General features: G+C 42.2%; 1 protein-coding gene across 1 annotated transcript in view; it reads left to right on the forward strand.

Annotated features, from left to right (window-relative positions):
- Positions 1-22,314, forward strand: part of TG (thyroglobulin) — a 210,241-nt gene that overhangs the window by 56,291 nt on the left and 131,636 nt on the right. The window contains exons 20-25 of the mRNA XM_019547510.1: positions 206-430; positions 7,932-8,081; positions 10,342-10,512; positions 17,019-17,141; positions 18,326-18,441; positions 20,045-20,153. Coding sequence (XP_019403055.1) covers positions 206-430; positions 7,932-8,081; positions 10,342-10,512; positions 17,019-17,141; positions 18,326-18,441; positions 20,045-20,153 — 894 coding nt within the window. The remainder of the gene's footprint in view (positions 1-205; positions 431-7,931; positions 8,082-10,341; positions 10,513-17,018; positions 17,142-18,325; positions 18,442-20,044; positions 20,154-22,314) is intronic.

Here is a 22,314-nt window from a genome sequence, read left to right on the forward strand (position 1 = left end):
AGGGTTTAGAATATGAATTTATTTATGTGAAACTGATGATCTACCCATCAGGCTGAGGCCCTGCTGGTAGTGGCTGTCCGTACACATTGGGTGTGTAATCTGGATGTACGTGTACCTTTAGTCTGAAGATTATCAGTCTCATGTTAATTTTTTCCCCAGTTGGAGCCATTTTCAAAACTCTCAGTTTTATTTCTTTTCGCTTCAGAAAACACAATTGTTGGTGACAACCTCATTGGGCGATTTGTAAAACTGATTGAGAGCGGCGGCTTTCTTCTACATTTGGACTCCAAGCAGTTCCCAGCAGCTACTTCCATTAGTTTCCTCCGAGATGAAGATTTTGACCTATCTCCCAATGTCCAGCTTGGCTGCAGGAGTGGATTCCGAAGAAGTTCATCACCTGGGACCGCAATCTCAAACTCCCAAGGATGTGGTATGTTTTCCGTCAGCTTTTCTTCCTACACTACAATACTTGCTAAGAGGTAGAAAATAAACAACAAACTTTCCTTGATACAGTTTGCCAAGTGATGCATGGGAAAGAGAATATGAATGAGAGCAGTGGTAGGAACTGTTCCTATGCTCCTCCCTTTAGGATGCTGTTACACACGGCCAGGTGGATGAAATGAGCTTCTGGTGATTCTGCACGTGCTTCTCAGATGTTGTATGGAATCTGCTGAAGTAAGAAGTAAAAAGATCTTTATAATTGGAAGCTCAGCTGGGACTTGAGCATCAGGCCAGACTTTTTCTGGTTTGTGCATCATCCCTAGCTGTAAAGATTTTGCAGTGGTACTACAGCATTTCTGATGATGATGCAGGAACCAGACTGGAAACCAGATTGCTCTCCCTGGCTGCAGAATTGCCAGGAACTGTTGGATTTTGTGTCCTTGGACAAAGCCTGAGGCAGCTGTATGAGGTAGTAGGAGATGCAAATGGAAGCTGTCTTGGTAATGATCAGTACAAAAACTGATTGGAGGTCTACCCCATTCTTCATCCCCACTTGCACGTCTTCTTCCCTGTAATAAACTGCCTCCACATCCAGATTCTTGGAGCTGCTCCCAGTCCCCAGAGAGAGACTCGTATTCATCAGATTCTCTTCTTCAGAATGACATCTGCCACCCTCCCCTAGGGCTCCCGCAACTCTGCTGGCTCTCACTGGCTGTCCATGGCCCCAGCCTCTCCCATTTAGACAGGAATTCCTTCCAGCTAGCTATTTCAGAAGTGCTGGGATTGCTTGGGTCTGAGTGCAGAAGTGGGAGAGGAGCTCGGTCAACTTTCTAATGAGCTGAGAAAACCTTAGTGTGAGCAAACCTTGGCCTGTTCCTGTTAACTCTGAAAACCATCAAAGGTCCTGATACTGGATGAGTTTATATGAAGAGACTCTCTGGTTTACCATACTGAGCATTCATACCTCTGCCATGTGGTGGAGGGGAAATTTCTCCTCTGGTTGGCTTATTACAGGGGATAACAAGCAGCACCCATGTTGATGCCAGTATAGTCGGGCAATCTGATGTCACTATGACTTCAATGTTGTGTACTGAGAGCCCTTTCTTAGCATTGGAGAGGGACTGCTGGCAGTGCCTATAAACTAGTTTGGTTACTGTAGCGTGCTACCTGCAGCAGCACAGAGTCCAGCAGGGACTTATTTAGGTGAGTATCCAGTTTCTTAAGGGGATATTGCAGCAGGGATGTGTCTACACTGATCTCTACTACTTTAGACTTGAGGCACCCCTCCTTACAACTAAAGGTCCTCTTTAGAAATTGTCAGCTCTTAGCTTTCATTTAATTTTTGGCTACAAAAAATAGACCCATTCTTCTGTTGCAAAGAACTCAAAAAGAGCACAGCGGGTCAGGATGTTTTGAACATTGTGAATTCCTATTTGAAATCTCAGGTTTTATCTTGAGAATCCTGTTTGCACACCTAGCAGTGCTAACATTTGTGTGGCATCCAGCAGCACTCATGAAAAGATCTGAAGGCACCCAGGGTGCTGTGACACCCTGGTTCAGAATTACTAGTCTACACTGTGCTACAGCTACAGTAGCAAGTGAAATGCATACATAACCACAGTGACTGATCCCTGTGCAGATGGCCAGCACAAAGCTTGTGCACTGCCTTAATTCCCTCTATTTTCAGTGGTTTGAAGTGGTGAACAAGGCAGAAATTCACCTACAGGTAGTTCACATGCAGAGTGGGCTGTGTCACAGTCAATAGTCCAACCTCAGCCATGGTCTGCTGTGATTTCATTGTAGTCTGGTGCAAGTGAACTCTGTTGATGTCTGAGCACAGAGAATAAAAAGTAGTTGTGTCATTGTTTTCCCACACTAGATAATGCTAATAACATATTTACTTGGTTTCACTCTCGTATTGTTCTGTTTAATGTTTTTTATTAAAAAACCCAACTCCTAATTCCTTATGATACCCACTTGGTTTCTGGGCTGAAGTAACAAGCTGAATTTTTACATTGTTTTTTGATCATGAACATACTTGTGGCCCTTTGATCCATTTTGTATGTTAAAATGGAGGAAAAAGCAGACAATAAAAATAAGTGACAAGGCATTGCCAGATGTGAAGGATGGAAGCTCCTACCTTATTGTCACTCAGAATGCTAGCAAAATAGTTTATCTTGGTTGTTTTAAATGTTGTGGGAATTTAATGCTGCCAAAAGGTGCTTGGATGAAAGCTCTGCTGTCTGAAGTCTAAAAGTCTGTCTATGCTTGAAAGTCAGATTTTTTTTTTTTATTACCATCCTGCAATTGTTAAAATGATACAGCTCTCAAATGTGGACATAGCTATATTGCTTTAAACTTCTGTAGCTTTTTCTGTAACCGAAAGGGCATAAACTATACTGCTATTACTGGGCTCTTATAGATGTGCAGCAAGGCTGCTCCGACATACTGTAAATCCAGCATGTTGGAGCAGACTCCATTAATCAAATCTGCTGGAACACAGAAATTACCATGTTCCAGCAGCCTCCAGCATCATGTGTATCAGTGTCCCCATGCTGAAAAATGGTGGTAGGGTGCTTTAAACTATAGCTCGTTCGATGAACTTTAGTTCAAAGCACCCTGCCGCCATTTTTCAGCACGGGGATGCTGATGCACATGATACTCTGGTGCTTTTAATTAGCGTGGCTTGCTAATTGAAGTGCTCCCCTGCATCCCGGGGCACATTTATAAGTGCCCTCTGTGTCTGCATTAGGAGTTATATCTGCTTTGGTAACAATCCTAGTCCTAAATAAAATTGATGTACTGATATGAAACAGGAATGGGTGCATCTTCGCTAAGAGGAAGGCACGGTTCTGAACTCATGGGCACTTAAAATGAAAGGACTGTGAGCTAGTAGCAGCTGACCTCCGTTTACCTGCTACCACGTTACAACTACAAAACGCCTCATCTTTGCTAGGGGTGTACCTCATGTTAGTTACCACATATTGGTTAACATGGGGTGCAGACAGATGTAACCATTGAAGCATTTCAAATGGCCAAGTAGACGCATGTATATGCCTTTTCCAGTGTTGTAAAAGTCTCTCTTGAAACGAGCCACTATTTTGAAGCGTTTCACTTTTTGTAACTTGTGCCACAGAGATTTTCTGTCTGAATTGCTGTTCCTTTGCTGCTGGAGCCAAGCTAGACCTGGAGATGGCCTCCTGGAGTTGGAACCAGCCTTATCATCATCCAGCTGCCAACTCCCAGATCCCCCCGCAAGCCAGGCCTTTCAAGTCCAATCCTCTCTAGAGGAGAGGTGCAGAGGATTTGGTGCCCTGCCTAGACTCTAAGTTCTCCCTTCCCCTCTACCTCTTCTCTCTGTGGGGTGGAGCCGGAGCTGCCTGCTGCCTCCTCTTGCTCTCCCTGGCTGGAGAACTGTGATTGTATGTGGTGCAGCACTTCTGAAAAGTAACAGCCAGGGGATGCCACAGGGGCTGCATGTGTGTCCTAAGGGTGAACAATACCGTTCTGATGGATGTCCAAGCCAGTCTCACGTGGCAATGTTTCAAATTACTTCTCTCTGTAACCATGGCCTTAAGGATTGCATCATTGTTTCAAAGTAAAGACAAGGCATTAGAGGCTAATAGGCACACTTCACAAGCATTTGTTTCCAGCTATAAATATTTGTGGTTTACACAAGGGTAATCTCTAAGACAAACCACTTATTGCATTAAACAAACACTGGGAGGGTGTCCACTCTTTCCATCACGCTAACTACCTCACATGAATCGGCAATTAATTCTCTCCCATTAAAAACTAATGGAGACACGAGCCAAGAGCTGATATAACAGTGGCTGGGTGGTCACCCCATTGACGCACATCAGGATGTGCACAGTGTAAAATGGCATCTTCCAAATATTTGCTGTTCTTTCCAGTTTAGCTATTTTCAACTGCGCTCAGTGCTAGCTCCTTCTTGAGCTGGCTGCTACTTAAGGCTTCTTTCTGCAAGGCCTCCTCCCATCCTTCCAGCAACGATCCCGATGAGAAGTCATGAGCCCCCCCCGGCCTGTTCGTCCTTGTTAGTCAGCAAAACTGTTTATCTTTAAACAATGTGATAAAGAGCATGATCTCATCATAGGCGGCAGCAGTATAAGGTAGTATAAGAAATGGACTAGAAAACCCTCATTTAGTTTTCATGGAGCATCCAACATATGGTGGCAACTTTTAACAACTGGTGCTGCAAACTGTATTCCCCTAACCATTTCTATATCCCAATGTATTGCAGTACTAATTAAACAACTTGTTATTATTTAGTAACATTTTTTGTCAACTTTTGGGGACTGGACTTTTTATGCTGGCATCTTACAAAACCTACCGAATGACATCATCGGGAAGACATTACCCGTTGCTCTTTCAGTTAGCTTCTACATTAAATGGAATTAGTTTGAATGGCGTCTATTGTAATTAGTAGTGGGGAGGAAGGATGGTCCAGTGGCAAAGGTGTTAGCCTAGAGTCTGCCCAGCAACTGGTATCCCATGTAACCTTGAATAAGTCACTTAGTCTCCCTCTATGGGACCTATGTTTGTCATTGGTTCCTCAAAATTACTTGTGACCTGGAGTTTCTCTAACACCATTGACACTAACGTGATGTTGGCATGGGGGACGTGGAGTGAATGAGTGTACTGGAAAGTGTTTTTCCTCAAAGATGTGCCTTGGGGAAAGCCAGCTTCTCCACATAAAAATAGGGGTAATGTCACTAATTTATTACATGGAGTTCTTTTGAGGGGAACAAAACACCATGTGGGTCCAGGTCTGCAGCCTTTACTAATGCGAGCGCTCAGTAGATTTACCTTTACATGGTAGGCAGAACTACCAGTGAGGGACAATTGCCTTCATTCTTTTTCCTTTCCTGTCTTGGTTCATTTTTTGAGCTACAAAATATATTTCCAGACTCTGAGCTTATTTATTTGACTACTTATGTTATTTCCCTTGTCCAATGACATTTTCCCCTTGCTGGAGAGTGGTTTGGATAGCTGTTAACGGCAGCCAGCCATTCTGGTGGTCTCAGTAATTTGTTGTGCTTTGCATATTTCTTTTAGAGACAATCTCTGCAGTAATCTGCCTTTCCATCTGTGTTGTGGTTTTCTTTTGGTCATTTGTTGCTTCAAGTTTAAGTTCATGACAGTGCTTATAATAATGCGTTTTCCTGGCTGGAAGACGGCTATTCCTTTGCTAGTGTTTGCTATATGCTAGTTTACTCCTCTCTACGTTCCTTTGTTTGATCATTACATTGAGTGACTTAAGTATGCACTGTGTTTTATGCACATCGTGAGGTCTGGGGATGCCTGTACACGTGCTCTGCTGTGTTCTGCTTGGAACATGTCGGAGCAGACTCAGTCGATCGAGTCTGCTGGACACTGTTTCCTCTAAGACAAGTGATGGGTGCAGCTCCTCCAATAAGACACCCAGAGCCTGGGCCTGCATGCTGGGAAATCTGTGCCCCTTGTACATGAAAATCTTAGCTGGAGAGGAACTGGAACAAGACCAGATTTCAAACCCCATAAACAGAAATGTTGAATCCAAGCCATTTAGGGTTGTCAAGTTTTAAGAGTATGGAATTCGGGGCCAGCTCTGTAACTTTGGTTTGGAATTTAGGTTCAGGCTGATTTTTAATTTCCAGCCTGGTTAATTTATGTAAATTTATGGCTTGAAAGACACCATTACAATACTTTAGTGCAAACTTGTGTAATGCATAATGCAGGTGGTAATGTTCCATCTCCAAATCCTTGCACTGACATCACCTGTGGTTGAATTAGGACCTATATTTCTGAAAACCACCCAGTCATGATAACTTTATCTTTGCAACTTCCCCCCCACCCGGCACCATTTCCCCTCCTTACCAAAAGCAAGAAGCAAAGTAAGACAACAAGTGCAGAGGCAAGATGTGAATCTGCTCATTTATATGTGTAGGATGTAAGGCTCCAGGAGAAGAGAGAAGAATGCTCTGAAAAGCTTGTTTTCTCTTTATGAGCTTCATGCACTTTAATGCATCTCTTCATTATCCCTTGTTTTCTGCCCTCCAATAGTTCACATATTCTTTGTTTCATCAGTAAGGAAAATATTATCTCTTCTGCTGAGCTTCTTTGGAATTGGTATCTGCATCTGTTGGAAACCCTCTTAAAAATGGAATATATAGTTTGGCATTTTGGACAGATATACACGAGAAATGAGTGACCTGTCTCCTCTAGAATTTAGTGGTTTCTTAATTGATTTTAGATATGTGCTGTGCCTACTGTGGTTGCTTTGTTGTCTATTTGGAAATAATTCTCCCATCCCACCACTGTCTGTGACTCCAGGCTCTCCCGCTGGAACTTGACAAATGTGGTGAGGAATGGAGCAAGATGGTCATTTTCAGACTATCTATCATTCTAGTTTATCATCATTGAAGCATTCCAGTAAGTTAAACTAATTTACATTGCAGTGATTTGGCTGATCAGATACAAACACAACATATTCACCTTATGGGTTTGTAATGGTGATGGCCTGGTTTCCACAAGAGTTACTCTTTGGTACAAGCTGAAGTAGTAGTCAGTGTATTGGGAAAGAGAAGAGGTGAAATTTTACACCTTGTCATTGTCCCAAAATACACATTTGATCATTTTTGAAGGAAATCTGCATCTGGAAGGCAGCTGTGAAATTGCATGTAAACATGTTGTCCTGTAAATGTATCTGGGACTCATCTGTGCTGGTGATGCTGGTCTAAATGACCCAAAAGGAAAATGGTATTACATGACTGGTGAGAAGCAATGAATCATCTTTGTAACATGCAGAATGTCAGCTGGAAATGTTGCTCTTGGTTTGTTCTGAAATGCTGAACTCAGAGAGGTATTATTAGCCTATAGGGAGAAATCTTTATTTGTTTTTCAGTTGTCATGTATATGATTAGCTTTCTTTAATCCAACAATTACTGTCCTGCTTGGACCTACCTACCTGTGATTTCATTACCAGGCATTTGGGATGGAAAGCATTACCACATGATGTCCTTCCGCTAGGTATCCTCTGAGTTTCTATTAAAATGAATTTTCCTTTTTCTGTCAGAAGCTAGTGTTGAATTTCAGAGTCTGTCCCCACAGTGGAGTTGTCTTGTTACAAAACAATGGGATCCACAAAAGTCACATTTGGTTTGTCCTGCGTGTCAATTTGGCCAGAGTACCGATATGCTTTGATCTGAGAGCCTCCTTTAGCCTCATCAGAATTAAGAGCGTGGCCGATGTTCTGTACTCAATGTGGGGGTTCCAGTAAATATTTTAAATGGAACAAAAACCTTTCCTAGAAACACGCATGCACATTAAGGACTTGTTCCAAAGCCATCCAGAGCCAATGGAAAGGTCCACCAGAGTGGTTTTGTTGATGGAATTTATTTGAATTCATATGCATATGGATGTCCATAGACATAGTAAGTCTATAGACATAGTATTCCGTAGTCATAGTAAGTCTATTTCTTTTCCAGTTGTCTGTCCTCCAGGAAGCTTCTTCCAGAACGGCGAATGCACTCCATGTCCTCGCGGGTTCTATCAGTCGCAGACTGGAAGTCTCTTCTGCATCAAGTGTCCCTTGGGCAAAACTACCATCTCCACTGGAGCTTTCACAGCTGATCACTGTAAGTGCTACAACCATTCTACTGAAGACTGACTTTTTGTACCTGTTGCTAGCCTTGAAAGCAGTAGTTCTCAATGTTTTAAGTCAGAGCCACCCTGTGCAACATTTTTGTATTTGGCAGCCCCCCCACCCCAAGTTGAAAAACCACTGTTTGTGCTGCCTCAGCTGACCTCACTGCTTCTCAACCAAGGCATTGTCACTTCTGGCATTGTCACCACTAGGTAAAAATGCCCGACATGCGTTGTGTGCAGCCCACACTTGCTTAAGGCCTATGTGATGAGCCTAGGACAGGGAGACGCAGCCGTTCCTGGTCCCGCGCCATACGTGCCTCCTGGAAACAGAGAGGCGGGGCAGTTTCATCTGACCGTGGAGGCAGAATGGCAACTTGGAAATGGGTGTCTCTGCTGCTAGTGTGGTTGGCCTGTGAAACTGTCCCTCACGCCTCTGTTTCCAGGAGGTATGAGTGGGACTGGAGTGGATAGGGCTGCAGCAGGAGTGGGTGTTCTTGCCTGCATTAGGGTTATTAGATGACCCCAATGAGGCAGGCATGCCAGTTCTGCTGCAGTTGCTTCCCAGTTCAACACATGTGGGGAAGTTGGACCTGGTGGCAACAGCATTTATGCCTGGGCTGCCCCTGCCACCGTGGTAAGAAACTGCTCCATGTACCTCGGTTTTCTGGAGGCATATTGGATAGGTGCTAACTTTTATTTTTCCCTGGTGGCAGGGGCAAAAACACTTTCCAAGTAGTGATAAAATTGGCTTTACTCCCAGACATGTGAGGGTAGGAAAAACTTCACAGAGATTTTTCAGAGGTGTCTGGTATTAGACTGGCCTCGTAGATGAACCACTTGCTCAAAACCTTCTCTCTCAAAAGAGAGTCTATGATATAGGACGTGGGGTGTTTAATTCATTCATCCTTTTGGGTAGTGCTGTAACCTCAGAGCATAACTCCTTTATATCCGGCCATCAGTTCATTCAAAATTTTGGCTATCCAAGAGGTGACTTGCAGGTTTTGACATGAATGCATAGTGCTTTCCAACTTTACAGGGGTACAGAACTTCTCTAGAACTCAAAAATACTGTAATGCATACTGGGCACATCTACCTGTTCATTAATGTGCCTTAGATACTGTACATTTAGTTTAGTACTTCCTTAATAAAGTATTAACTAAATGTGCAGTACCTGAAGTTACTGTGCAGTAGCACCAGTGCAGTTATTTAGTGATGTTTACTGCACATTAGCCTTATAACACTGTGCAATAGGCGATTAGCACTGTTTTTGCCGTGAAACACGACTGCGCAGTGTTATTAGGCTAATGTGCAGTAAGCATCTTGTGTAGATGCACCCACTGAGTCATAATGATGCAAAAAAAGGATTTTAGATATACGGATCTACTTTCCCATAGTACAGTGGGCCAGAGCAAAACTAATACGCTGTTTAACTCCTACTTAAGCTATTTTCAGAGGCCAACAGGTGACTTATACTCTGCATGCATTTGGATTTCTTCTCTTTTCCTGATAGATTTTTCTGCTGGCAGTGTTGTTTCTTAAAAAGTGTTGATAATTCACTTAGCTGGGGGCCAGGTGAAGAGTGAGATCTTGACTGTCATTTTATATTTCTTCTCTGTGGAGCAGACAGGACTTTTTAATCCTTAAGAGTTTCAATTAGCACTCGGAAAAGCACTTTCAACCACAAACAAAGTCCGTTACAGTTGAAAAGCAGCAATGAGGGCTTGTTTCTTCAAGAGCAAGGGGAAAATAGCAGCAGCAGATTGGTTTGGTGGATCTTATTGTTCCTTACCGCTGTTGCTTGCAGTAATACAGCATTTCAGTAATACATTACAAGGCCACATTGGACTAGGTACTGCACGTACATTTATGAAAACAGAGTTCCTTTTATGAGAAATTTTTCCCTTTTTTGTTGAAAGACCTTATGGGAACCAGAAATCTATCACATACAGATGGTAAGTTCTGGATAGAGACCATTTTTTGTCCTTTATTTGGCCAAAGCACTTGGCATAATTGAGTCATGAGCCCTGATGGGAATTTCTAGGCATTTCAGTAATACAAATAACAATAATATGTCATAATAATTTAAAATCTCAGGGCTTCAGTTAAGAAATGCTATTTGTTAAATGCATGTGAGAGCCCCTTCCAGGCAGAAAAGGCTTTATTTCATTCTAGAAGGTCTTTGTCAAGCACATGCGCTGGAAGCAAGTGATATAGTAATCCAAATCTTTTCTTTCTGTTGACTTGGGACAGGCATCACAGATTGTCAACAGAAAGGGCAGAGTTTACAGTGTGATGAAGAGGGCCAGCATAGACCTTCCCAGCAAGATCCCATCACTAAGAAATCATTCTGTGTTGACAATCTTGGAATGATGCTGGGCTGGACAGAAACAGATGACCTGCTTACAGATTCTCAATGCCTAGGTAGGCATAAAAAATAATTGCACGTGCTTGATCCCATGCTGGTGGCACTTCATTACATAAAGACTGATGTTTAACAAGAGAGAGGTCTGTGAAGTTCCAGTAATGCTTAACCTTTCCTCACACCACATTCTTCCTTGCTACATTGAAGAAAGGATTTGCTGAAAAGAGAGGTTGATAATGCACTCTTGGAAATAGGTTGATATGCATTCTTGGGTAATTTGCCACTTTTTTTTTCTATGTTCCAGCTTTGTTCTCAGTGGAGTCATTGCACTATATGGTAAGGACTAGCAAGAAGGGTACATAGAATTGGGCTCTGTAATATAAGAAATACTCATAGAGATGACCAGAAACTACTGTGATTAACAAATGAAACTATGGACACTGTTTAGCAACATATTTTGTGCTTGCATTGTGTAGTACCTAAGTCTGAAAGTAGCTCAGTGTAGGTTGGGGATCTTGACTCCAGCGTGAATAAGCTTTTAACCTGTAATGATCTAACCTGTGATGATAAACAGCAAGAAATTAAAAAATAATAATATTTTAAAAAGCTCATTGCAACTGATGGTTAAGTGCCTGGACACTAATTTACTGCCGCAGCAGCCAGAGCAGTGGAACAGGAATCTCGTACATGAATGAAGGAAAACAGATGGGTAGGAGATAATCCATTAAAAAAAAATCTGCGAACAGGATGGGAAAAAGAAGGTTTAAAACAAGCTAATTGCAGCATATGCAAGCAGATTTTAATAACTACAGGAAATCAACCGTCAAACCATCCAGAACGTGCTTGCAGTGAGTTGGGAAAGCTTCTACAGCCCCCTCATCCAAAGCTGCTGTTTAACCCTGTAATTCACTGGGGGTAGGGCTTCATTACATCATCAGAATACAATGGGGATCTCCGCTTAAAGTGGCAGCGTGGCATCATTGACCATCGATTGGGCAATGTATTTTGAGAGAGGTCTTGCATGCAATGTCAGACTATGATGAGTGAAGGAACTGACAGGACAATCTACAGAGATGGAGTTGTGTGCGTGGAGGCTTTATGGGCACAGGATAAGCTATACAAGGGACTTGAACAGAAAATATTGGCCTCCCTCTTGTTGGTGTTTGGGGCATTTCTCTTTACCCAGAAAGGCTGATTTTATTTTATTTTTTTTTAATGTGCAAGCCTTGCACATACTTACACAGGGATTTAGTTGTTGCTACTGGAGATCTTCAAATTCCAGCCAGGAGGGGGTCAGTAACCCATATGAAGAACAGTCCCCATACAACACCACTACAAGAAATCTCTCTGTTTTTATTTCAAAGTCTTGACATTTCAAAATAGAAATAAATCCTTAAAAATGTCAAGATAATTTTCACAAAAACAGTTCAACAGAACTGTATGAAATTTCAACAGTATTTTAAATGTTAAGGAAATTTTGAAGTAAAGAAAAAAAAAAGAAAAAATACATATAGCACTACTTATTTTCCCTTCCTCACCAGTTTTTCTAACTATACCAGCATGTGTTGTTACAACAGAAGCTGTGCAAATCACAGATACTCAGAAGTTGGTACCCAAATCCTCCTCCAAAAGCACTGATTCTTTTCATTTGAATGAACAATAATCTGTTGTTATCAAGACAGGACCTGTAACACATAGTTCAGTACCGTAGTTATGTTTTCATTCAGTGTCATTCAGTCACTGAACAACTTCTTTAAAAGCAGGGTTTTTTGAATACTCTTGGACCAAAATATCTTTTTGAGTGGAACAAATTTTCCTTTTTTTTTAACATTTCTGGGAAAAAAAGTACATTTACATTTGAAAAATTTGGGAAGGAGATTGTAAGTTTAAAATATTTTACTTTTCCTTTCTCAGGCAGGGAAAGAAAATGGAGAACTCTCCTTAAGAGTTCAAATTAAAAGTTGAAAATGTAACTGGATAAAAAAATTCATTTAATTTTTAACCTCTGGGTGTGGCCCTCCAGCCAGTTGGTGACCCATCTGACTGTGTGGGTGTCGACACCACAGTCCCCCAGTTTCTTAATGAGAACGGGGTGAGGGACAGTGTTGAAGGCCTTCCGAAAGTCCAGGAAGACTATGTCCACTGCTACCCCTGAGTCTGAGGATTTGGTGACCTGGTCGTAGAAGGCCACCAGGTTGGTCTGACAGGACCTGCTGCTAATGAACCCGTGTTGATTACTCCTAAGCACAATTTCCCCCACTGGCCCCTCGTCGACATGTGCCTGGATAATTCTCCCAAAAAGCTTACCCAGGATTGAGGTAAGACTGACTGGCCTGTAGTTCCCCGGGTCCTCCTTCCTCCCTGTTTTGAAGATGGGAACCACAGTGGCCCTTTTCCAGTCCTCTGGCACCACACCAGAGCACCATGAGTGCTCGTACAGCCATGCCAGGGTTCCCACAATGACCTCAGCCAATTCCCTCTGCAGTCGGGAGTGGAGATCATCCAGACCAGCTGCTTTGAATACATCCTGTCCCTCCAGAAGTTCCCTAACTAGATCCTCACTAGCCCTTGGGCTAGGCGTGCCTCCCCTGGGGCCTGAGGGGGGCTCAGAGGGGGGTGGCTGTTCCAGTCCCTGTTCAGGAAAATGGAGGCAAAGAAATCATTAAATATGTTAGCTTTGTCGTCTGGTGTGATGACCAAATTTCCTAGCGTGTCCTGCAGGGGCCCCATGTTACCCGGAACCTTCTTTTTGCCCCCTAAGGCAAAAAGACTTCTTGTTGTCCTTGATCCGGGAAGCTAGTCCCAGTCCCATCTCCGCCTTGGCCTTCCTGACTGCCCCCCCTGCAGCCCCGAGCAACCACAATATAATCCTCCCTGAGGACCATAAACCAAAGATTGCTGTTTGTCTCTCTCTGTATCTTCCCTGATTCGGAGGCACCTACTCTTGGAGGGAGCGCTTACCTCCCCTCTTTTTAACCAGGCCAGATTACAGCAGTTATTTAGCCTGTGTCTTTGAATAGACATCATGTGACTTATGCACAGGAGGGTTTTGGAATCCTGCTTTCGAAAGGAAGAATGTCCTCCCCCGTATTCCTTATCTTTCAACCCTCTCTGCAGCCGAACTAAGCAAAATGGTTTTTTGTCCTATATATTTGGCTCACCCGTGTTCTTTCCAAGCAGAAATGACAGTTTTATCAAAAGCACCTGCCGACTCATCTCCGACAACAACAAACATTCGTTTCTGATTAGTGTTGGCTGTTTTGCTTTAAGAGGATACATGATTGTTTTGAAAATGAATCGTAGGCTATCATCTTGTGGTTTTTCCAGACATTTTTGAGCACAATTTTGCCACGAGATTCTGCTGTTGGATGCCAGCTCCAACCTGGCATGCAGTGGCAATTTGCATCCATTCCTATGCATTATTGTAGGGGCAGAGACCAACCCTGGAGCATCTGGTAAAACCTGCCTTCAGCTGCCGTTGCCCAATGGGAGAAAGAGGTCAGGGTACCCTTCCCCTATCCATTCAGCCTTTATTGCCAATGCTTTTACAGAGACAGGTGGACATTATGGGCCAGAATTCAATGCTACTCCTGATTTACACCATCAGAGGGGCTGTGCCATTTGGTAGTAAACCCAGAGGGAAAGACCTGTTGGTGTCACTACTGGTCCTTCCTTGAGGTTCACTTTCTCCAGGTCACAGAGAGTAACTGGCATCCAAACTGTACCATAATTTAAACCTCTTGGACCTGAAATCTGGCTCCTCCCTGCTATGTGGCCTCAGGGTCTTACTCTTAGCAGTATTCCAAGAGGAAAATATTTCTTCCTTTCCATCTTTGTGCGCTGTTTAGTTCTTAACGACAATGAATTTGCTCTTTGTGTCTTTGTCCTTGTGTCTTTATAATTGCATCAAAACAAATGAGTAAAACTAGGTAATCGTTACACTTTAAAATCTACCATGTCCAACGGTTTACAGTTCGTTTGGTCACTTAGGTGCCTGCACTTACGCACTGGAATGTCTACTTCTTGGTTGCCTGTGACAAGAGGGTCATCCAGTTTGACCAGGGTTGGATGTCTAGGGGCCATATAAAAACAGTGGTGTGACCTAAGCATCCTCCACTCCTCTTGTTGAAGCTGGGCCATAGAGCATCAAAGTAGACAAGAGCCGGAAGGGGAACAGGATTTTGTCTGTGGTAATGGCACCCTGATGAGAGAGGGGGAGACCTGGGTTCTAGAGTTGCATTAGATAATCATTGGTGATAAAACAGAAATAACCTTGGAAGCAGCTTCTGGAAATGGGATCCCCTAAGCCCAAGGAATTACCTTAACCTGTAGGCTACAAAGTCAGGGACTCGTACAATTCGCGAGCCCCAATCTGGATCATAACAACATGGGTGGAAGTCAGGCATCCAGGTGATGGAACTGGATTGCTTCTGGGCATTCTCAGAAGGCCATGTGTATGTGCCTAGGGTACTTTCCGGCCCAAAACAGAAGCATGGCATGAACTTAATTGCCTCTCCTGAGTTTTGTGGCTTACAGAACGGGGTCAGTTTAAATCACTCATTGGAACTCAAGTTTTTAAATCTCTCATTGGGACTAAATTTTGCCTAAGTCCTACTTAAGCAGATGCATGAATAACTGGATCTGGCCTTTAAAACATACTCCTTTCTTTCCTTCTAAGAACACTATTACCTCATTACCTATTACCAAGTACCTCATTGTATTTTAATATAAGAGAGTGGATTTAGGCTAGATATCAGGTAAAACTTCTTCATGGTAAGGGTGGCCAAAATTTGGAGCGGGCTTCCAAGGGCGGTGGTGCTCTCCCCTACCTTGGAGGTCTTTAAGAGACACCTGGATAGTTATCTGGCTGGGGTCATCTACCCCAGCACTCTTTCCTGCCTAGGCAGGGGGTCAAACTTGATGATCTGTTGAGGTCCCTTACGACCCTAGCATCTATGAATAAGATGTATTAATAAATAAAGCTCTGTTATTTCTATAGAGCTTTCCACATTCTGGTTTCCACTGCCTCAGAACTTCCCATTTGCTGGGGATGACTTCTGGGATATAGTTTCAGCAAGATGGCTTAGTCCATGCAAATAGTTTGGACCCTGTGCTTCCCTGGGGGAAAAGAAAACAATGCAACTGAATTACCGATGCTGGGCACATAATGACTTTAAAGCATACAAAGATGATAGTGAGGTTTTATTTTAGGATTGCATTTTATGGGAGGAAATTTAGAAAAATGGTCTCTCTTCCTTTTTTTTCCTTCCAAAATTTCCATTTACATATGAGACTAAATTTAGCTTGAATGCAATGAAACCTGAGAAGCCTTGGAGGGGGAAGCTGTCAATGGGTTCATTTCAAAATCTTTTTAAGTAGTTTAAAATTGAATTAGTAACTTTGAAAAACAGTGAAGTGACAGCTCTGTGGTCTCTGGCCATTTATCTATAGAGCAGGGAGCTCCTTGACCTGGAAGGACATATGTTTGGAGGGAGAGCCTAGCTCCCCTCCAATTCATTCTTTACCATCTGTCAGCAACAGTCAACAGGGAAGTTGTTTGATAGTGATGATACCATGTCCAGGCTGAAAGAATAATCTGTAGATCAGTTATCCAAGTTTCTGTGGCAAGGTGTGGTTTAATTAGCTCATCTTTTTTAGATGCTATATCATCTAGCAGTGCCTGGTAAGAATCTTAAATAGATGAAAGTCACAGTTGCTCAGGGGTAGTGGGGCTGATCCTCTGTGATTAAAATAGTTTTTAACCTGGGGTCTGTTCTTTCTGTTTCTTGCCATCTAATATAGATACTTAATACTTAAAGAGGTCACCCTGGGGTTGATTGTTTTAGTGCTAATGTCAGAACAACTCTGGGATACGTCCCTCATCATCCTTCTGCTCTGCCTTCAGCACGTCCACTCATGGAAGGACCAGCAATGGTGTTATGGAAGCACCAGCAATGGTGTTAATCTGTACGTTTCCTGGGTGGGCCTTGGGAAACATGCTCTTCCCATTGCCATTGACACGTCACTTGGTCTCTCCATTGCCACAACATCTGTGTGCACATGAGCAAAAGAATGCCCTGGGTTTGTCTCTTCATTACGACTCTCAGTGGTACCAGATCCTATGTACGCTTAGTACAATGACATATCAGCTTAATAACCGTATAATTTAAGTCCTTAGCCCACTGTTGCCTAGTCATCCAAACATTAAAATAGCAGTTTATCCACAGGTATAGCTTAGTCCTGGGTAACCCTGCAAATTTAAAAGCAAGGATATACTTTTTTTGCCCGGTTGCCACTCATGCTATAGAGAGGTTTGGTCTTGAGCACTCAGTGCTCCACAGGAGAGCTCTGTTGTAGATTGTCTGCAGACATTTTCCTGAATATGATTACATTTCATGGAAAACCCACTGATAGATGCTGTTTATTTGTTTGACCAATGAACTCTTTTTCTGCCAACCTGAGTTTTCTTTTTTCACTGAAGTCTGTCTTGTGTTTCCCTGGCAACTGTAAGTGTAACTGGTGGAAATCTCCAGTGCAAGAGCTGACCACCCTGTCTGTCTTTTAGTGCTCAGAAAGTTTGAGAGAGTCCCTGCATCCAAAATTATCTACAGCACGGAGGATGCTGAGGTTTTTCGATCTGAAACAGTCCAAGAAGACCTTCGGAGTCCTTTCTGGCAGTGTATTTCAGGTGAGAGGTGGCTGAATGTGTGCAGCCTGCAGTTACGGCTCCCAAAGATAATTATTTCCGCACACTGAATTTAGTGCTATACCCTTAGATAAGCGTTACCTGTCTGGCTGCTCAGCAGCAAATACGCCATGAGCAAGTGATCCCGGCTTTTGGTCACTTTCCTTGTAAATCAGGGGAGGGAGGTCTTGTTTTTGGGAACATGTTTTCTTTCATCATATTGCATAAGGCAAGTCAACACTGGTATGGCATTCAAAAGTGTAGGCACCCTTTGTTTTTGTTAAATCCCTCATTTGCACTGGAAACTGGTCTGCTTTGTGGTCATGGGTTTTCTGAGTTCAGATTATCCTGTTAACTGTCGTTTAGGTCTCTCACACCCCTTTATGATGCATTTGGCACCAGACACTTGGAAATAGGCTACTAGGTTATATAGATTTTAGGAATTGGGCACTGTAAGAGGAAGGATACCAAGCTAGCTAGAAATTTGATTCAGAGTGGCAACTCCTGTTTCTCCTACAAGCTGTACTGATTTTATTTACCAGATGTTTTAAAACTAATTTAACTACTGTACTGTACATTGTTGTAAAGCCCTGTCTGAAGAATGAAACCAGTTTAAACTGGCGTTACCAACTGAAGCTAATCATAAACAAGGCGTAAGCTGATTTAAATGTGACTTAAAACCTTTGCAGCAGTTAACATAACTGATTTAAAAGCCTGTGCAAGAGGCAAGGATTTTCTGGGATATCTTTTAGTGGACAAACTGTCTAATCAGGAGAGACGCTGGACAAGCTTTCAAACATCAAATGCTCATGCACAGGTCTGGCTGGACGTGAGGGATAGGTACAGTTGTCCAATAAAAGATATCACAAAAAATTATTTCCTCCAAAACAATTCCTAGACCATTGTGGCAAAAATGGCACTCTGACCCTACTTAAAAACCTGTATTAAAAAATAAGGCAAATTAAAGCTAAGATTAGATCCAAGAGTCACCGGTCACTAACAATCAACACCTTCCCCTTTCCTACCTGGACAGTCCCACTGACCTAGGAAGCACCACTCAGGGTGGCCATTATACTCAGGACCTACTTTGATTCTGCCACAAATCCCTCCATGCATTGCCCAGCTGCAAATGCACAGAACTGTGTAATTATATATATACACACATACATATATATTTGTGCTTTCAGATTGTGTAAAAGAAGAATCATGCGGTTTTGTCACAGTATCTACTACAGGCTCTAAAGTGCTGTGTGAACTATACAGAGCTGTTGAAACCAATTTCAACTGTACAACATCTGGACTGGTAAAAACAATGTTCTTGCTACTAATAACTGGGAGGGTGCCTAAGATCCCATTTTAGAACTTATTTAGATGAAACAACAAGGCATTTGCTGGTTTCCCTAGTCAGTGGGCTCATGTATAATGCTGGTGAAGTGTTGATGGATAAGCAAAGATGCTATGGTTAAGAATTTCCAAATGTGATTTTGCGTAATTTGCCTTTTAGTTGAACATCTTAAAGAAAGTTGAGTTTTAGAAAGTGCTAGCAGCTCACATTCTACAATGTGTCTTTTTAAGGGTATGAATGTGGACATCCAAAATAGCTAGTTATTTTTTAATCACTAGTTTACTTCTGGACATGTTGGCTGTTACATGATGCTAGTAATTTCTACGTAATTTCCGCATCCCTGCGGTGATTAATATTTTACCCTTGTTGCAGCATAGTGACACTAAAACAGGGAATAAGATGAATCAACATGCCCAAGGTGTCATGGTGAGTGAGTGGCAGTCAGGGACAAGTCAAGGTAGATATACATCATATATTCTAACTAAATAAGATCTATATGGAGCAAAAACTTTTGTGAACTCAAGTTCATTTCATCAGATGCTGTGAAAGGACAGCATAGGACAGCATATAAGGTAGAGTGAATGATTTCAGTACAAAAGATGGGAAAAGAAGAGGATGAGGAAGGAGAGGGGAGATGGGGGAGGAACAGAATGTGGCCTGGCTATTCTCACACTCTCATGCAGTGTCTGCCACTGTTGAACATAGAAAAAGGCTAATCACCCTGGCTTTTCCTGGAAGGTATTTGCTCCCATGTGCCCCTTCACTGCAGCTTTACCCACATCCATCACAAATTCCCATTTTTCAAACATGCTGCTGAAGCAAATTACGGTTTTAGTTGCCATCTCCTCATCCATTTCATGGGTGTTTTGCCATTTACCTTTGGTAGTTTCCTACTTACAAAATTACTATGATTTCCAAAGCAACAAGGTAGCATCCACTAATCCAGCCTGAAGGGCTCTGAACAGATAGCAGAACTACGGGTTTATGGATTTGGGGCTGTTATGACGTATACTAATTACTATGCCTGTGCAAAGCAGCTAGTATTCACTTTAGATTTGGCCAATTTGGGGAACAGTGATTTGATTCGGTGATTCAAATCACTGTCCTGAATTGCTTTGGCTGAATCTGATTCGGAGATTTGGGGACAGCCCAAATCATCAAAGCTCTTTGAATCTTTTCTGAAGCTTTGGAGAGCTTTGAATCGATTTGGACCTTTTAATTGGTGCCCTGATTCAATTCGGTTTCGGAGGTTCAGCCACTGAATCGGGCCGAATCTCCTGAATCGAATCACCACCTGAAGCTTCTCACAGCCCTACTAATTGCCATATCATCCTTTTCAGCTTCCATCTAAACACGGAAAATACAACCCAGCACTACACCTAGTCTTCTGGTGGCCCCCTTTCACCATATATAATGATAATTATTATTATTTTCACCATTTTTGGGCCCCCTTTCTGTCCGGGCCAGTTTACCCATGCCTGTGTCTGACCCTGATGCAGCCTAATATTTTTCCTTGCTGTGAATTAAAAGGCATTGAGAGTGTGTGTATTATCCTTCTCAGATGCATGGTGCTTTGGGAAACTCTGCTGCTTCTAGTATTGCTCATCTTAGCTGCCTACTTAAAGTCAGAAACCAGGAGAAGGATGAAGTGACCATATACCTGAAAAAAGGTATGTAACATGCATGAGATGATAGCTTAGCTGCCAAAACAAGTAAAAATCTGAATTTGTAATTATTTGGATAGTTATATCTTAACTTTCTACAGGGAATCGGTTGAGATTAATTGGATCTGGAGGCATAATTTATTTCAGGGTCAAGCACTGAATAGTATTGTGATGTCCGTAGTAAGTCTCTCCATCTTTGTCAGTCTCCTAGAAATAAGGGGTAAAGGTTTTTGAAGCCATTAGTTATTTTCTTGTAGTGTGAATACATATAACGAGCTTGAGTGACTGAGTAGGATTTTATGGGACATTAAGTGCTTGTGATTGTATTTCATCACTGGTTCTTGTAGCTGTAGTGTTTTAATGGGTGTGAGGGTGGCAGGAGGGAGCAAATGAGAACAGCAAGGCATTGATCAGCTGGAGTCTTTGCTCTGATTTCTGTACCTTTCTATACTGTATTTAAAATGCCAAAATGTTCATCTTTACTTTGGGCCAGAATTTCCGCCTTTTTTATTAACTGCAAAAACCTATCTCAACATTTTAAACACTTTCTTTAAAATGGAAATTCCCTTAATTTTCTTTCCCCTTAAAGCTGGAACTCATTCAAGTTAAATAAATTGAAAATAACCATATTTCCTTTTCACCCTTTGTGTCCATTTAAATTATCTGCTAGTTTATTTGGCCTTGGTAGAAGTACTAGGCTGCTTAGTTTTACTTTCAGTTTATAATCTTTTGGTTTTGGATTATCAGGCACTCCCTCATTTTTCAACACTTCTGGCCAAAATCAAAATAAAACCCATCAAAGTATATTTGCTATCATGAAAATATTTTTAACTGGATTGGATTTAGTACTTCCATTTTTTTATCATAGTAAAATGTTGGGGCCTACAACTAAAAATTCTGTATCTAATGAACAGGGATTCTGGTTTTCTCTGAATACAAAAAAAATAAATATAAAAATCCCCAATTTTTGGATTGTAAAGTAAAAGTAACCCAAAATCCACATTTTTCTATGATTAACATGAAACACCACTAATATATAAATATACATGTATAGTGGTGTTTCATTTTAATTAAGGAAAACTGTGGATTTGGGGTTACTTTTTTAATCTGAAAATTGGGGATTTTTTTTATGAGAGAAAACCAAGATCCCTGCTGATTAAGCCATTTCATCAGGTCTGTGGTAGAACTACACCTACCTTATTACAGACCAACATGTACGTTATTTGGTTGTTTTCAATCATATTGCACTGCATTGTCCTACCATTTGCTCTCAACGAGAGCTTTGTTGCTCCTTAAATAGCTTCATTGCACCATAAATAAATCCTATTAAAATCAAGTTACCTTTCACCACTGCTCTATTCCTTTTGTGTTTTTCAGGCGTGTGGCTTCTCACTTCTTGAGGTTAGGGTTTTCTCCAACTCCAGAGCTCAAAACAAAATAACTGATATGGCAGGGTTTGACCAGATGCGTGTCAAAAACCTCCGTTTCCACAGGTTTCATTTGTCCTATAACAGAAGCCATCAAATAAGCCTAGATTTTCTCAAGACTAATTTCTCATCTGAAACTTAGTAGATGTTTCTATCTTTTTAGGGTTTCATACTCTCACCATAAACCTGAGGCTTAAATCTACCTTATAGGCTTCTGATTACATAGTTATTTCACAGAGCACATGATCTCTGACCAGCGATACTGAGCTTCATAGATTCATAGATGTAGGGTCAGAAGGGACCTAAGTAGATCATCAAGTCTGACCCCCTGTCCTGGGCAGGAGAGAATACTGGGCTCGTATGACCCCAGCCAGGTAATTGTCAAGCCCCCTTTAAAAGACCCCCAGGGTAGAAGTGAGCACCACTTCCCTTGGAAGTTGGTTCCGGATCGTAGCGCCTTCTAATGTCTAGTCTGAACCTACTCTCAAAGAACTTGTGGCCGTTATTCCTTGTTACTCTGGGAGGTGCTCGGGTGATCAGAGTCACTCCCATTCCCTGCTGGTCCCCCCCCAGTAAGTTTGTAAGTGGCCACCAGGTCTCTCTCAGCCTTCTCTTGTGGAGGCTGAACAGGTTCAGGTCCCGTCGCCTGTCCTCATAAGGCCTCCCCTGCTGCCCCCTGATCATGCAAGTGGTCTCCTCTGGACCCTCTCCATGTTGTCCACATCCCTCTTGAAGTGCGG

This window comes from Crocodylus porosus, unplaced genomic scaffold, assembly GCF_001723895.1.
Source record: "Crocodylus porosus isolate Cpor-Errol unplaced genomic scaffold, CroPor_comp1, whole genome shotgun sequence".
NCBI lineage: Eukaryota > Metazoa > Chordata > Crocodylia > Crocodylidae > Crocodylus > Crocodylus porosus.